Source organism: Thunnus albacares, chromosome 9 (genome assembly GCF_914725855.1).
Source record: "Thunnus albacares chromosome 9, fThuAlb1.1, whole genome shotgun sequence".
Taxonomy (NCBI): domain Eukaryota; kingdom Metazoa; phylum Chordata; class Actinopteri; order Scombriformes; family Scombridae; genus Thunnus; species Thunnus albacares.
The window spans coordinates 13,178,684-13,196,272 of NC_058114.1; the positions used below are offsets into that span (position 1 = coordinate 13,178,684).

General features: G+C 38.1%; 2 protein-coding genes across 10 annotated transcripts in view; one reads left to right on the forward strand and one right to left on the reverse strand.

Moving 5' to 3' along the window:
• dazap1 (DAZ associated protein 1) overlaps positions 1 to 10,302 on the reverse strand; it is a 29,792-nt gene extending 19,490 nt beyond the window's left edge. For 4 of the 9 annotated variants that reach the window (XM_044361044.1, XM_044361047.1, XM_044361045.1 and 1 more), the window contains exon 1: positions 823 to 947. In XM_044361044.1, the coding sequence (XP_044216979.1) occupies positions 823 to 854 (32 nt within the window). In that variant the 5' untranslated portion in view covers positions 855 to 947. Of the gene's footprint in view, positions 1 to 564; positions 666 to 822; positions 975 to 9,638; positions 9,775 to 10,177 lie in introns of those variants that run through there. The other 5 variants (XM_044361053.1, XM_044361052.1, XM_044361049.1 and 2 more) reach the window with 4 other exon arrangements.
• On the forward strand, positions 10,242 to 16,584 carry gamt (guanidinoacetate N-methyltransferase). The gene is made up of 6 exons (XM_044361054.1): positions 10,242 to 10,625; positions 13,915 to 14,060; positions 14,225 to 14,288; positions 14,732 to 14,799; positions 15,028 to 15,138; positions 16,330 to 16,584. Exons 1-6 carry the CDS (start codon positions 10,448 to 10,450, stop codon positions 16,468 to 16,470), a joined length of 708 nt encoding a protein of 235 aa, XP_044216989.1. The 5' UTR covers positions 10,242 to 10,447; the 3' UTR covers positions 16,471 to 16,584.
• Positions 16,585 to 17,589: the final 1,005 nt, after the last annotated feature.

Below are 17,589 nucleotides of genomic sequence, written 5' to 3' on the forward strand. Positions count from 1 at the left end.
AGCCGGTGCAGCATGGGGGGGAAATATACACAGCTGGTGTGACTCCTGGTTGATGTCACTGTGGTTTTCTAACATTAAATGCAATGGCCTCGACAATAAAGGTCTTTCTATAAAGCTCTTGCCACGTATGTTACCCCGGGACAGAGCCATAGCATAGCAGTGTCCTGCCCCCGGCTCGAGCCTCCACCGCTGAGTGTTTTCCAGTCAGAGCGGAGCGGAGCGGAACGGAGAGCGGCTGCTCGGCTCACTGCATGCGGACCGGTGAGCTCGGATGCTGGTTACATGACTGTAAGTTTAACGGCAGTTTAAACATCGCTACAATCAAACCTAGCTGACAAGTCCACCAACGCATGACAACGACCGCTGTTAAAAACGTGTCAGTGATAGATGTGGAGGGTTAGTGCAGACGAGGATGCTCCATCCTCCAGCAGTGCCCGCTAAATGTCCTCGCTTTGGCGAAGTCAGAAGAGGAGACTTTCGCTTCGCTGGCAAACGTTAGCTAAGCTAGCTTCGAGCTAACAGAAAACAACACTGAAATAAGTAACTGCACTTTAACACATTCACCTGACAAGTCAAGCAGCAGCACTCCAGACCAACATGGTATAATTCGCCGTAAGCAACAACAGTGACAACGGGGCTACTTTCGTGACTAGTTTCACTTTTTGGCCGTCTTTTCCTCCGGCTAGCGATCTCGCTAACTTACTGGGGCTAGCCTAGCTTGCTAGCTAACGTTAGCTGTCAAGAGAGAACGCAAACTAAGTTACAATGCAGTTTACAGTTAACTGCGTCCGCGATAAAAGCGCTGCGTCAAACGGATCTTACCCGACTTCATCTCCGACTAAGTTGTTGTTCATTTCTGTGGCTAAAGCGGGGGGCTGCGGGAGCTGTGACCGGCTTCTTGCTTCAGTGCTGCCCCTCTCAGACTGAGAGCGGAGGAAGGTCACTCCGCTTTTTGGTTCAAACTGTTCTGCGCAGTGACGCCGCTGCAGGGGGCAGCGGCCTTTAAAGGAACATTACACACAACCAGTCTGCACTAATCTCCACTGTTTTTAAAGATCCCCTCCAGACATGTTATAAGATGTTTATAAAATACTCTACTTTAAATAATAATTTTTGTCTGATATGCTTTTTCCGCAAAAAAAAATCAATTTATGTCATTAATATGACATCTACTCCTTCCCCCTCATTAAATATTCTTGAATCTATACATCCATTTTCTTTACCGCTTATCCTCTAGAGGGTCATGGTGGAGCTGGATCCAATCTCAGCTGACATTGGGTACACCTTGGGTCTCCAGTCAATCACAGGGCTCACATATAGTATAGAGACAGACAACCATTCACACTCACATTCAAAGCTACGGGCAGTTTTGGGTCACCAATTAACTTAACCTGCATGTTTTTGGTCCGTGGAAGCCGCTACTCTGGAGTACCTGGAGAGAATCCACACAGGCATGGGGAGAACATGCAAACTCCACGCAGAAGGGCCAGTCTGTGGGTTTGAACTCAGAACCCTCTTGCTGTGAGGCAATAATGCTAACCACTGCACTACCGTGCCACCCTTCTTGAATCGATGAGCTGCAAATATTCCAGATGTGATAAATATGCAAATATTTTTCATTTCAAAAGTTTAACTGCTGGACACAAGATGTCTCCTACTTTACTAAAGTCCATTCTCAGTGTACGTGCACTGGAGGTTTCAGGTTTCCACAGCACACTTTTGTAAGTTGCATACTGGACCACAATTGGCTCCAAACTAGTTGTGATGTCACAATCATGCTTCTAGATATACACCTTAAACTCATATTTGAGTTTAAAAAAACTTTCCTCCTTCAGCAGATGAATATAAAAACAGCTTTCCAATGTCAAAATCTGCACATACATCAGTCCACATTGTGAATCTCAAACATCCAGCTGAGGGAACAAGAAGAAAAACACATTTTTGACTGGAGGACTTTAAACATCCCAAAGGGATAGTTAAATGCTTTAAATCTGGATTTTTTTTTACTTCGCTCTTTGTTATATTATCAAATGTTTACATGACAAGAAAGTAATTCAAAGCAGACTCACCACTCCCAAGGCAAAAATTTAGAGGGGTTTTCCTCTCTGTAATGATTCCTCCTGTTCTAAATGTTTTCTTCCTGTGAAATATGAATGTGCAAACCATATTTTTGTGTCTGTATTTGACATAACCTCATTAGAGAAAATCTTATTTTACTTTAAAACTGAAAGCTTGGCCTGTGATGCATGGCTGAATTAACTTTCTCAGAGGACGCGGGCAGAGATGAGCTGACGGGTCCCTGCCAATTTCTCCCTCTCTCTATGCAACGTGTGTAGTTTTTCTTGCTGAAATACTACCTGGCCCCAAATTTGCTGTGTGGTAATTTGATTAAACACAAGTCCCAGTGTCTAAAATCAAACGGTATCTTCCTCTTTGCATGAATGTGTGCAGTAAATTTCATGCAAATCCAGTCATTACTTTTCAAGATCTGTTGCTGAAAATATAAAGACTGCATGATCACATGACATCCACTCTTTGGCTGAGTCAATAAATCAGCACACAAGTGGCAAGCATTAAAGAGTGACATTTAAAACATGAAAGTGACAGAGGTGACACATAATGTAATGTGATTAAATAACACCTTACAGCACTGCCTATTAATTTCCCTTTAAAAAAAGCCTCTGACAGTTATTGATGTCTGCGTTCTGCTAAGTAGTGTGTGAAACTGTGTTGGAAAGCCATAATTTTCCAGATACTATGTGCATTTATAGATGGCAATCATAGATCTGTAGATTTACATAAACAGTGTCTACAGACACAGTGTCTGTGTGTGACTAAGGCAACAGTAACACTGTTTAAGACATAAAAACATCTTCACAATCACATTTGCCTTCAGTGTACGTTCTTAATTAAGCAGAAATTAGACAAATACATTGTATATTGTCATTTGTTAGCTATGAATATCCCAATTTAGTGTGTATATATTATATTTTTAATTGCTGTAACTATTACTAATCACTAATCAGCTCATTAGACAAATCTTTACTTCAAAACAGACCTTAACTACTTTTTTACATTATACAGACAAACAGGAAAGCTTTCATTTTCAGGATCAAGTTGTATTTTACAGCTACAAAACTGATATTGTGTTAGAAACACAGACTGTGGGTTTTAGTGAGCAGCCCTGTGGTGCACTTTTCAGTTTCTGAATAGTTTAACATCCTATTATAAATGTTTTATTGAATAAACGCCTCGACACTTCCTGAAGGCTCAACAATACCTGCATTCAAGTCGTGTCAGATTTAGTTAAATGTTCTGCAGCTGGAAGAAAACGTTCACATCGAACTCCTGCTGCTGCTAAGCAGGATCTTTGTCAGAGGCTCCTATATCAGCAAATCCACCAAAGCTGACTTTCACAGGATCTTTGAGAATAATCTGCTAATGCAAAAATACTTTGAGCATCTAATGATAATTAACAATAAAAATAGCGCATGGACATCAGTTTTGGTAATATTCCCTGAGCTGTTGCAGAGCTCCCAGAGGGAAACATGAATGTCAGAATGAATTGACCTTCTCATTCATTGTAATTTTCGTCTTTGGAAGATATTCTTTTCTGTCTTTATCTCTTTAATAAAAATTTTTTAGAGGGCAAAATGAGGTCGTACATCAGTATGTCAAGATCAAAACGAAGGGCTTCAAATTATATCTTTATGTTAAGAAAAAAAAAGTCTGATCATGTTGAAACCAATTTTGTTAAGGAGTCAAAACAGAGCAGCAGTCATGATGTCGAGATAGACCTATTTCACAGAAGACATTTTGACATGTCAAAGCAGGAAAAGCACAGGTGCAATAACAACAAAATAATGAAGGCTGAATCTCATTTAAATTCATGAGCCTGGTATAGTGCATTATTGTTCACCATTATGGTTTTCCTTACACGCCTGAATGGAACTGAGTCATCGTTAATGTTAACAGTTCTTGTGCTTTTCCTGCTATGACAAGTCAAAATGTCTGCGGTGAAAAAGGTCAATTGCTTCACGTACTCTGGACTGTCTGTAACTATTCTCTGCTTAAATGGTTTTTTAAATACTTAACATCAGAATGTGTCCTGGGTTATAGTCATCAATCAATAATTAAAAATGTCAAGTTACGTTGAGCTACATTGACACTGCAGATAAAAGTGAGTCAGTTTAGATTGTTTCCCCTCGCATGATGTGAATCTATTGTTTTATAATCAGGGAATTAAATTTTCTAATTCCAATCAGGATAAATATGTGCAACATCTACATCTTCAAATAAGATATCAACACATTCAACATAAAGGCGACTTTGTAACTGTAAAATCTGTATGTAAAAACTATCATGATGTTGAATCTGGCATCTTCCATCTGGGACAATTTTCATAATGTAATAAAGCCATTTTGAAATCTCCAGCTCTATTGGTTCTGACAAAACAGTGCCCTCTTCCTGTTGTGTACCATACAGCAATCAATCAAATTTCTCTCCAAATCTGAGCCCATGGTACCATATCCAGGGGTGGAGCAGATCCACACAAGAGCCAGTATAAACCTACATTTGCCATCATTGTAAATTGGTATGCACTGGTCTACACTGGTCATACAAATTGGTTATATTGGTCTACACTGGTCATACAAACTGTGTCCACCAATCTGGCTGCACACTGCAGTTTGCTACGTCTGCCATGGTTTACTACAGCAACTAAAGTCACTACAGGGTTACCATAGTAACTTTGTGACCGATTTATATATACTATACCATAATAGATGTTGGCATAAATTTCCCTGCAGCATTTTGTTGTGGTTATCACAGCCTTGAAAAATTCAACAGTATCTTTTTCTTTTAAGAATTAATGTCTGACTTACTGTCTCACTCTAGATAATCCACATAACCCACTGTCAACTGTTTTCGTTGGGGCTAAAATCTTCTTCTTTTCAAATCTTCTTTTTTTTTATCTGTAATAAGACGATCTTCAGGTTTTAAAAAGGTATAGTAGCTGTCTTTGATTGAAAAAAATAAATTTTCAGACCAAATTGCTTTTATTTTATGCTACAAAATCTATTGATTTACTACGTGTTATATGGCTGCTTTTGTTGTGTGAAAACCACAAAATACTGATTCAGCTACAGTCAGTTCATGCTGCTGTAAACACTGTTTGACAGGATAATAGCGACAGATAGCAGTAGCCACAGTAGATGCTGCAACTGGGAAATAAACTCTGCATATAAACTCAACATAGTCGCTTCAGTATTTCATGAATGTAATGAAAATAGGAGCTTTCACAGGTGATGCAGTGTGTAATGACGGCCTATACATGGTTCAACATACAATCCCAGGAAAGCTTGAGTTATGGACAGATATGAACTGTAATCTGACCAACTGTTAGTGTATTGACTTATTTCTTTGTCACTGCAGCAGCATGTAACATCCTGTAATCCCCTCAAACTGCTCATTCGGTAGTAGGGCGAGTTCCTGAGTGCAGAGGAGCAGTGTCATACCTGGTATTCAAATAGGATTTGCAAATGAATGTTTGTTCTACGCTATTTGGAGTACATATGGGGGGAGCTTACCTCAGAGTAGAAAGGAATGAAAGCTACAGGGTTTAAACTGCTCATCAGTTGACTTGGTTGAATTGTTCTTTACAGTAAACCTCACGATCATTTGGCTCTCAGAATATTGATTTATTTTAATGTATTAGTACCTGTAATTATTTGTGCAGATCCTGTCATGTAACAAAAAGCAGAGGACTGGTATGTCATCGTAGTGCGACAACTTGGAAATGTCACTGTACTGATTCACAACAAACATCCACATCCAAAATGATATTTTTTTCACTTTAATGGAATCATTCTTGTAAATTGTATAACAGATCATTTACATTTTATTAAGTTTGGTGGGTTTGTTGCAGTGATTAAAAACCTGTTTTGCCACATTTTCATTTGTGATGCAAAGCGAGTGACATCAGACTGAAAACCATCCCACGTCTTAATACTGACTACCACCAGGGGGCTGATGTGCATGATTTGTTCCAGTTGGAAAACTGTATTTTTGTAAAATATGATGTAACATAAAATGTGTATTTAAACACAAAACAGTTTGTCATAAATATGAGGGACAGTTAAACTCAACCCATAAATAATATGAATGACCAAAAGGTTACCATAATCAATTTTGCACCTGTGTTCAGTGATAAAAGACAGAAAAATGTACAGTATTACAATACACAAAACAGAATAAATCAATATTTAAAATGACAACATACTAACTGGACTGCAAAATGATTTTTCTAAATGAGACTTAGATTTACAGTCTAACCAATCACCACAATTTTATGCAATTTTGCACAAGGCTACCTAATTGAGGATTTATTTTCAAATGATAACCAGCTAATTTTGGGCCCAAAGTCATGATCTAGTAAAACGTGATTCACATTGTTGTTTCTTTGACATAATGTCTGCTAGAGTGTGAGAGTGAACACATGGGACCTCTGCACTGACTGATAATGAAATGAGGGGCTATCTGGCTGACCTGTGAAAGACAGTCCATCTACTGACCTTTACCTTTGATTACTGAACATTATCTTTCTTTAGAGCTGAGGACAGCAATGTGTTATATAGGAGGAGGGGGGCAGGAGACCCGTGTTGAAACAGGACATGTAATAAAACAACAAAGTCTCATATTGACACTGTATTGTTTTAAGAAATAAATATGTGAGAGTATTAGAGGCAGTACTATGTGATGAAGTTCATAATGTTTATGCTCTTCTGATGATCTATGATAATATTGAGAAATTTAAGATATAGGAAAGATAAGAGGAAACTAAGGCTGCAACAAACAATTATTTTCATTATTGATTAATCTGTTGATTATTTTTTCAATTAACTGATTGTGAGTTGAGTTGTTTGGTCGATAAAATGTCAGAAAATGGTGAAAAATGTCAATCACTGTTTCCCACAGCTCAAGGTGACGTCCTTGAATGTCTTGTTTTGTCCACAACCCAAAGACATTTAGTTTATTATCATAGAAAACTAAAGAAACCAGAAAATATTCAGATTTGAGAACCTGGAATCAGAGAATTTGGAAATTTCTTCTTAAAAATGACTCAAAATGATCAATTATCAAAATAGTTGGTGATTAATTTAATATAGTTGCAACTAATTGATGTAAATTTACATCAAGTAAGGTTTAGGAGTTAGTGAGCAGTCCTTTAATGTGTTTCAGGAGTCTTCAAGGAGCTCTTCAAGTCTTTAAAACATAATTTAGTGCTTATAACAATATTTATAAAGCATATAAACATGTATCACAATGAAAATGTGACTTTTAAGAAGCTTTTTAGATATTTTGCAGTGACTTAGCTGCCATGTGACTTTGAGAGAAGCTAATCCAAAATAGAGAAGGAACAACAGCAAACACATGATCACAATCCCTGCTCCCAGGACCTGAAGGCCTTTACAGTGGTGTGTTTTGTAAGTGCAAGTGTGTTTTGTATGTCCTTAGAGGCATTGAATATACCTGAGATCCTTGAAACCACTGTAATTGAAATCGCTGGAAATGATCCCAGTCAGGTCACACTCCTGCCAGCTGCCTAGTAGCAGCACAATTTAATACCAACATTCGCCAAACTGGAACATTTCCTGAAACAAAACCTCATCAGATGGTTTCAAATGGGCTTTGCGGGGTCTGTGAGATGACAACATTTGAGAACTGTAGAACAAGAGTTATGGTTTATTGTTTCTCATGTCGGGGGCACTGTGGCTGCTGCATGAATGTGAGCTTCTGTGGAAATGTTCAAAGGCAGCGAAAATGAAGAGCCTCGTGTAAGAGTGGTAGGTGGATGAAAAGCTGCGATTTGACGAGGACCCTCACTGAGGAGCTCCACTCAGCTTCACCTAATGGGAGTGAAGTGGATGATGGGTAACCGGGGCAGAGGGGACGTGAAGATGATCAGATGAGCCATTTTTTGACCGAATCATTGTCTCACCGCACTGTGAGTCATGTTGCACACAGGAAAAGGCTAAGTGTAAGAGGTAATAGGGGATTTATACTTTATTATGGGTTTAGGGGGCTCATTTTAAGGTCCACTATCATTTTTAGGTAAAATGTTTGACACCAAAATCACCATCCTAAACGAAAAATGAAATATGATTCTGATTATACTCTCAGCGAGAATTACACTGTATTTGTATTCCTCAAGGAATTTATGACAAGCTGAAATCAAATGCTTCATAAGTATTTCTATAATAGTCCTACATGGATCAATAATGTCTAATTCTCATTCATTACACTCCTGTAATACACCTATAGAGATTTGCACCAATGCGTTGTGAATTTATAGAGACTTTATCACACTGCAATATTTAAATACAATAAAATCTCTGCAGGAACTATAATATTTGCACACCATCGCCCCAATACAAATCGTGTTCCTTCTATTAGGAGCGACATTTGTGTTTGTAAACAGAGGAGGATCAAATATTTTTGCACAGATGCATTAGTGATGTTCAAAACAGCTGTGGACTTGAATCAGCTGTATTTACAAGACAAGTCTGAACTATGTGAACTATATTTAAGTTTGCATTTAGAATTAGAGGTGCACAGTTACATTTAGTGCAGTGATACTCTTTATGCTTCATATCCAGTTTGTCAGGCTGCTCCAATGTTACGCAACAAGAGCAAACGCACAAGTTGTGTGAATAAGATCCAATGCAACGGTTGACTTCAGCTGTGCATACCAACACTCAGAGAGCAGAAAAAAACCAAAGAGGTCACACTCTGATGCTAATTCAGAGGACCATGCAAATCATCCAGAGTCTATTCCAAACAGCAAACACTGTAGCTGAATATGATGAAGCAAAAATGCCTTTAGATGGGTTTCAACAATGAACTCTGGACACTGTTGCACTGTAGAGTAATTAATATTTTTATATCAACAATGGATGAAATGACCCTGTAATGTGAAAAGTGTTGAACTCACAGAAAATGATCACTTGGCTCTACAGTTCCACTTAGCTCTATGGACCATTTAATTAGATCACTGGTTTTACTGCCCGCAACTTCACTGTTTTGATTCGCTCCAACAGTTATTATCAACCTGATCTCCAGCTGCAGCAGGCGGCTGTAAGCTACCTGGCGAGCACCAAACAGCAGGTAGACAAAGTTAGCGACTGGCTGGAGCATTTAGCAGCTAAAGAGACAGGGATTTCCCCACAGCGGGTGAAAGCTAAAACTAAAAGAACAGAGGTTATTAGATTTTATTGGGTGGCCAGAAACATGACTCCAAACACATAATGTTGTGTTGTGTTTGCAGGATGTGTAACTAGGCAACTAACTGTTGACACAATCTCCATAACAAATGTATACAGTGGTAACAAAACAATGTTTTGTTTACAGGTTGTTTAGCTGTCAAAAGGCGACCTAAAATACACTTATTACAGCTTTAACGGACAACAATGGCCTGATATAGTTTATAGCCTACCTCCTTGGCATTGTCCAAAAATCACTAAAGGACCAGTGTGTAAGATTTAAGGGGCTCAATTGGCAGAAGTGGAATAAAATATTCATAAGTGTGTTTTCATTAGTGTATAATCAGCTGAAAATAAGAATCATTGTGTTTTCGTTACCTTAGATTGAGCCCTTTATATCTACATAGGGAGCAAGTCCTCTTCCACGAAGCCCACCATTTTGCACCGCCATGTTTCTACAGCAGCTCAGAGCCTTTTGCGTTATTTGCGAGTTTCGTGGCCACCGTAGGTTCTCCTACACGCATGAAAGGTAGGCGTGAGAGCGAGGGGTTATCAGTTGGTTGCAATCTGCAACCTCACCACTAGATGCCACAAAATCCTACATACTGGTCCTTTAAACATGCATAACAACTTTATACTGGGTGCCATTCCCTGGTTACAATAAGTATCACAATTCTAATTTATATTGAAAAAAACTTGATGACAGTATTGTTCAACCTCTGCACATATTAGCAGATTTGGTTAACTGTTTCCGCTCATAGTTTGACACACTGAGAGGAACAAACTAATCAATGTAATGACAAAAACTAAAATTAAATTAAATGGCATTTTTGTTTTGTTGACAAGATATCTCTTGTAACCTGATGTAAAACACTTTCACACCTGAAAGCATTATGTGACTAAACACACAAACTTACACCTTGCAGAGCTACAGTTCGTCAGTTATCTACCAGAGTGAATCATCTGCTCATCAGAGGATCTTGGGCGCAGTGACCACCGTTACTTCTCTCGGTATGTGTGTGTCCTTTTGACCCGTAGTAGTGAAACTCCCGCGGCGTCAGCACTCCGGAGCCCGATATAAACAGCCGCCCCCTGGTCATCACCCTCTTCTCTGTGTGGAGACCCAGTCTGTCAAACCGTTAAGCAGAACCAAACAACAACCACTGCCGCCTCCATAACACAACAAAATGACCACCGCTGTTCAGCCCATTTTCTCAAAGGGAGAGGACTGCAAGTCCGACTGGCACAACGCGGGCGCCGGTTATAATGAGGCCGATACACACCTGGAGATCATGGGCAAGCCCGTGATGGAGCGCTGGGAGACCCCGTACATGCACTCCCTGTCGACCGTTGCCGCCTCAAAAGGTAAAAAGTAGTTTTAGGTAATCGATGATCCTCGGCATCCATTATCGGACAAGCCACTCTTTTCATATGGTGCGTCCGATGTTGGACTAGATAGCCGGTTGATAGCCCAAGAGACATATATTTTTCAGGATTTACAAATATAATAACAAACTTATGTCACTGAGTGTCAAAAAATATTGATAATAGTTTTGTAAACAGCTATATGCCATTCATCAGCGGTTCTCAAAGTGGGGTCCTTGAGGGGGTTTCTAGCAAAAAGGACAATCATTTATTTTCACTATAATTACATCCATAAGTAACACAATGACAGAATGTATGACTATGTTGGTCGTGGCTTTCATACACTTTCTGTAATAAAACATCTAAAAGCAAAAAATGTCATCAGATGGGGGATGCTGGGACAAAATCTTATCACATGGGGGTCTGTGGTCTAATTTTTGTCAGATCAGGGGTTTTTGACATGAAAAAGTTTGAGAAACACTGGTCTATATCATTTGACTTTTTGCTATCAGGTGACTATGACCAAAAATCAAATATTTTCAGTAAACTAGGCTATAAATCAGCATGCAGTACTCCACTATTACTTGAGTAGACACTATATTTACTCCCTAAAATAAGGAGTGAGCTGTTAAAAATGTAGAGATATGGTTAAAAAGGGATGATACTATTTAAAAATGTTTGGTGGTGCATTTAGTGCCAGGGTAAGTAACTCTGGAGTTTTTCCACACATCTAAAAACGTTTCCTTCATTTTTTGGTAAATGATCTTGGGGACATGTGTGAAACTGTGAGCAGCATGGTGCTCAGTGCTCTGTGAGTACTACAGCAGCTGTTTCTCTGTTTCTCTTCTTATGGAGACCCGCCAAGACGTCTGCACAGGAAAAAAGCTCATTGTCTCTTTGCTTTATGAGAAAATAAACTGATCCTACACACCCTCACATAGGGCTGAGCAATATATCGATATTATATTGACATCACGATATGAGACTAGATATCATCGCAATATCGTGATATGGCATAAGTGTTGTCTTTTCCTGGTTTTAAAGGCTGCATTACAGTAAAATGGTATAATTTTCCCAATTTACCAGACTGTTCTAGCTGTTCTATTATTTATCTTTACCCACTTAGTCATTATATCAACAATTCCAATGATTATTTATCAAAAATCTCATTATGTAAATATTTTGTGAAAGCACCAATAGTCATCTCTACAATATTATCGCAACATTGATATCGAGGTATTTGGTCAGAAATATTGTGATACTTGATTTTGTCCATATGGAGCAGCCCTACCCTCACACAGACATGTGGGGCAGGAGACAACATGTGTACTGTAGGTATATTCGTTATATGTTCTGTTCACTTACAATGTATTTGGAATGAATGTTATCTGCAAGTGTTTTTTATTTGAATATTTTCAGATATCCTGTAGACAAAACAGATTATAAAAAAAACTCATAGAAAAAGACACATGAATTCAAAGCATATGCTTATTGGACAGAGGTCAGTTTTCACATTTAACATGTTTTGTTTCATATTACATTTAATATTTCATATTCATTTTTTACTTCAGATGACATTTTTACTCGACAAGTTCATTTTTTCATTAATTTCTTCTTTTTTTCTTTTTCCACTACTTACACATGACAGAATTTTGTATGGACAAGATGTGAAAATGTTACTTACACATGAGAAATAGGAAATGTCACATGATCTTTTTGGGGGTGTTTCTGTGGACTAATTTCAACTCAGTACAATTTGTTCTTAATTCTGAACAAATTAAAAATGTGAATATAACACTATGCTGCTGTCTTAACCGATTGAAGCCCTATAAATCATTATGAGGGGTCAAGCAACAACAAATTATGGAAGCTAAAAACGGCTGTGTTTGAAATTATTTTTTTTAATGCCGTTATCTTGAGATCACGAGTTAATTATTTCATTATCTCAAGAAAACGAGTTTTGTTATCTCGAGATAACGAGATAATCAACCCATTATCACGAGAAAACAAGGTTGTATCCTCTCATTACTTGTCCAGAGATCAGGAGTGCCACGCCAGCGGGCATAGATGGCATCTTGACAACTGTAGCAACTGTTTTAAGCTAAATATGTCAGATCAAGGAGTACCAATTATTGATCGACACATCAGACTGTACTTCACAGGCAGAACTTACATTGTGTCTTTCTATTAGAGATAACATTCAGATCATTTATTTATTCAGTCTCATGCATGCTTACATTTTCACCATATTCAAACAAGAAGCCATCAGGTGGGTCTTAAGGGTTCAAATCTGTCATATGTCGGTTCTTATTCCCTCTTTCTACCCCACTTTCCTTTCTCTCATTATTGATTACAGTCTGACACAATGAAAGTGCTTGAAAGGTATTGTTTGGTACTTAACTATATCTGTGTTTAGCATCAAATCAAAGTTAGCAAAAAATATAAAAGGAGTATTTTTCCTTCCAAAGGTTCCTTTGGGATCTCTTTCTTTCAAAAAGGGGTATTTAAATAGAAAGGGTTCGTGATATAACCATTTGCCTCCCTAAGAAACAATAAGAGGAAATAGATAAATAAGAGGAAAAACCTTTTGTTTTCTTGTGGTAATCAGTTGACTATCTTGTTTTCTCGAGATAACAAAATAATTAACTCGTGATCTCGAGATAATTGCATTGAAAAACAACATTTCAAACATGGCCATTCTCGGCTTCCGTTACAAATACCCCTCGTCTATTTATGTTCTTCTCTGAAGGAAAATGAAACCCTTTGGCCTTTCTGTCCAACCACATGTTACAACCAACTGGCCTTCTCCTCACACCTTAAGGAGGGAGAAAACATAAACCAAACATTAAACTGTAACTGTAACATACATGTACTGTAAAATCAGAGGGTTTGTCTGTCAGGAGAAAGAAACTACTGCATTATGTCATCACAATGTTAATGAGCCCCAATAACTTGCTCCATTGTAGGTGGGGTTGTAAAGCTGGAACCCAAATGACTTTATTATGTTTTTTTTTATGAGCATTTTGGCATTTTATTAGTTTGTTAACATTGTAGAGAGACAGGCATGTGTGGCTGCAAATGACCCCATGATGTTGTAATGCATCTCAGACCACTGACCACAGAAATGTCACAGAAGTGTTTCATATACATTCAGTAGTCATACCGATTAGTCACAAAAGTAGGGAAATACAACAACTCCTTTCCTAAAATTCTCTCACAAGATATTCATGGACATTTGAAGTTCACAAATTTTCTAACTGTGTTGTTCTTCGTGTGTTTTGTCTGGTAGGCGGTCGGGTTCTGGAGATTGGTTTCGGCATGGCCATTGCTGCCACTAAAATTGAGTCTTTCCCCATCGAGGAGCACTGGATCGTCGAGTGCAACGACGGTGTCTTTGCCAGACTGGAGAACTGGGCCAAGTCTCAGCCTCATAAGGTCAGTAAAGCCCGAGTGGTATTTTACACTCAAATATTATCTGGTTTATCATGCTTGGAACCTGGTATACCGGCTTGAAGATCTAGTTTATAGTAAAGTTTATCGTCCCTGTGCTTAAATGTGAACATGCTGATTAATGAAATGTTTTTTTTATGCTGCTGCAGGTCGTTCCTCTGAAGGGCCTTTGGGAGGAAGTTGTTCCCACCCTGCCAGACAACCACTTTGATGGTAAGAAATCACAGTGGACATGGGGGAATTTTGGTCATATATCAAGATCTACAGTTTACAATTCAATGTGTTTTGAGGAAAAACTGAGCTGACAGTTGTTCCAAATAAAGATAATAAAAATACATCTATATTCAAAGCTTTTTTTTAAATACAACATAGTCAAACTGCGCTAAGTTTCATCAAAATCCGAATAGTGAAATCTGAGATACATTGTGTTAAAAAAACTGACTTCACTGCACTCTGATATAGCAACTCAGTCAAAATGATTAAATGCCAAGAGTGAACTCAGATGTATCATCAAGAGTTAACAAAATTTAGAATTTAGATCTCAAGTTTGACAGATAGTCTGATGCTTGATAGATGAAAGTAGGAAACGATATAATGAAAAGTGTGTAATTCACCTGTTGTGTGTACACTGCTAACACTGTGTCTCTCCTCTCCAGGTATTCTGTATGACACATACCCTCTGTCCGAGGATACATGGCACACTCACCAGTTTGACTTTATCAAGGTAAAGCCTAAAACACAGCGAGTTACACATTTTCTGGAGAAATCACTCTTTGTTTGTATGACATGTGGATTCATTTAAAGATGCTGAATATCGGTAAAAGATGTCACTAAAAAATGTAAATGACTGTAGTCTAAAAATAACATCATGCTTCATTTGGTACACATACTGTAGCCTCTCAGTGTTCTTCAGACCACATCATGATTTGTTTGTTTGTGTGTTTCTCTGCAGAGTCACGCTCACAGGCTGCTGAAACCAGGCGGCGTCCTCACTTATTGCAACTTGACCTCCTGGGGCGAGCTGCTCAAGACCAAATACGACAACATTGAGAAGATGTTTGAGGTTAGTTGCCTTCATGATCTCGTCAAGGACGGGAAATTTAGTTTTGACTTGATTCATCTGCCTGTTTTACATACATGACTGCATTATGCTTTGTCCTCTTAGTTACTTTCCACACTTTACAGCAGAAATGTTGTGTTAAATCACCTCATGATGGTCATTTGAGGGAAAACAGGAGGTGGTGATAGCATGTATAATGTCTCAAAATGTCCAAAATACTCTTTGTGTCCCAATGCCATACTGCAAATTAATTGTATACAATATGTTCTATATACTAAGCAGTATAATATGCTGATTTCTGTAGTTAGTTTACAAAAAAACAACCCATTTTACAGTTGAATACTAACAAGAAATGATACAGTTAAGCCAATTAAACTTGAATAACCCTTTTCATTTTTTTTTCCTAAGAACTTTCTGAAACTGTTTTGCCTTCATTTACAATTTTTTCTAATGTTTTGCAGCTGTGAGTTGCTGCTCCATTTCCTTTGTGCAATGCATTGTTGGACAATAGAGTACATCAACAGCCCACTCAAAAAAATCATGTTTTTAGTATGCATACTGATTTTTTGAGTATACTTTTTTGTCAGTTTTTCACTATGAGCGCACTACATACTCAAAACCCACTAAAATTAGTATTTAGTGTAGAATTAGGACACAGCTGTTGCCTTTAAAGTTATTTAAACCACTATTTGGCAACAAAAAGAGGCAACTTTTGTGCAAAATCTAGAAAACAAACTTTCTCTGTCTGCATTGTGACCAGTATGTACAGTACTTGTTTTAATTTAATTAACTTTAACTTTATTTTTAAATTAATTTAGGCTGTCTGTCTTTAAAGATCTAAAGCCTGAAAAAGGTCAAGTTTGATTTCAATTAAGCTTCAGTGAAATATAATGAAGTAAATAGAGTATTTAGCATTTTCTTGGCATAAAAAAGGTTGTAAACATACAAGTTACTGAATACTGACAGTCATAATAAATATCAGTATGATCATTCAGTCATTGATATTGGTATCGTCAGGCGTTTTCTAAACTGAATGTATAGTTTTAATCGTTCTTGTAAGGCAGAGCTGAGTGCGACCTGAATTACATAGCGCGATAATGTCAAGGTTATTGATAAACGGGGTCAGGCTGTTGAGACCGGTAAAGCTACCAGCTGCCTCAACACTGACCAGATCTGTCTGTTAATGATTTTCAGGAGACCCAGGTGCCTCATCTGCTCCAAGCTGGTTTCAAGAAGGAGAAGATTAGCACTACCACCATGGACATTGCACCACCCAGCGAATGCAAATACTACTCCTTCCATAAGATGATCACTCCCACCATTGTCAAGGAGTGAAGTCTGAAAACACTGTTGCAACCTTTTATTTTTTTACACTAATGTACCTTCTTCTACTGACCTAACATCTCATTGTCTGCCATCCTTCAATAAACTTAAATCCATCCAAACTCAGTCTACAGGTCCCTGTGTTTATTATACTTTTATTGGCATTAGTTTATTTTCCACTGAGGTCTGAAATTCCAAATTTCACGCTCCTGCCAGACTGTAATTTCTTGATCTGAGTTGAAGTTTTGGTGTTCAGTCTAGTTATTTAGCTGTCACATCCCACCAGACTGTGCTATCATATCCACTTCTATATATACATATATTATCCTTCACAGCAGTGAATATGCACGACAACAGCAGGCAGAAAGCTGAGCAAAAAGCATTTGCACCCCACTGAGCCTCAGCTGTTTTAGGTCTTACATCACCCAGCAGTTTTCTTGCTGTGCATAGCCCAATTTTAGACCAAGCAGTAGATAAATCACTATGTGTTTAAATGACTGCTTTGTCATGAACTTCAGAAAATGTAGTCCAAGATTCAGACACCCTCCCTACTGTCATTGTTATACTCTGGACTCATTATTCATCTGGAAATTTGACTATAAAATACCATATCAATGTAGAATTGCACAGTGGTGTGTATGTCAGGAGTGTGGTTTTCCAAACTGAATGTGCTGTTTTTATAAATACCAAGAAGCATGAATATTTACAGGACAACATGTTACAAATGGCCTCCTAAAACTGATGAAAAACAGAGCAGATTAACTGACAAAACCTTTAATTTTAGTAAAGTGAGAATTGGACTATTGACAAAATACATAATTGCATAAAGCACTTGTTTCCTACACCTTTAAAAAGTCTTTACTGTTCAGCTTTCAGTGCTGAAAATGATTAAAAACATTGTATTAGCTCTTAAACAGTCCAGTGAGATGAACACACTGTATACAGTATGTTTTAATGTCTGGCCAGAGATAACGGTGCATGTTATCTGAACACGTGGGAATAAGTTAACGCCTGGCGAGGACGCATTAATCATTAGATGTGTGGATGATGCAACCCCAGGTTGCAGTCAGGTGGGAAACTACAGCAGCTGGCAGATGTTAGATCTGAATCTAAAGCACAAGACTTTTTTAT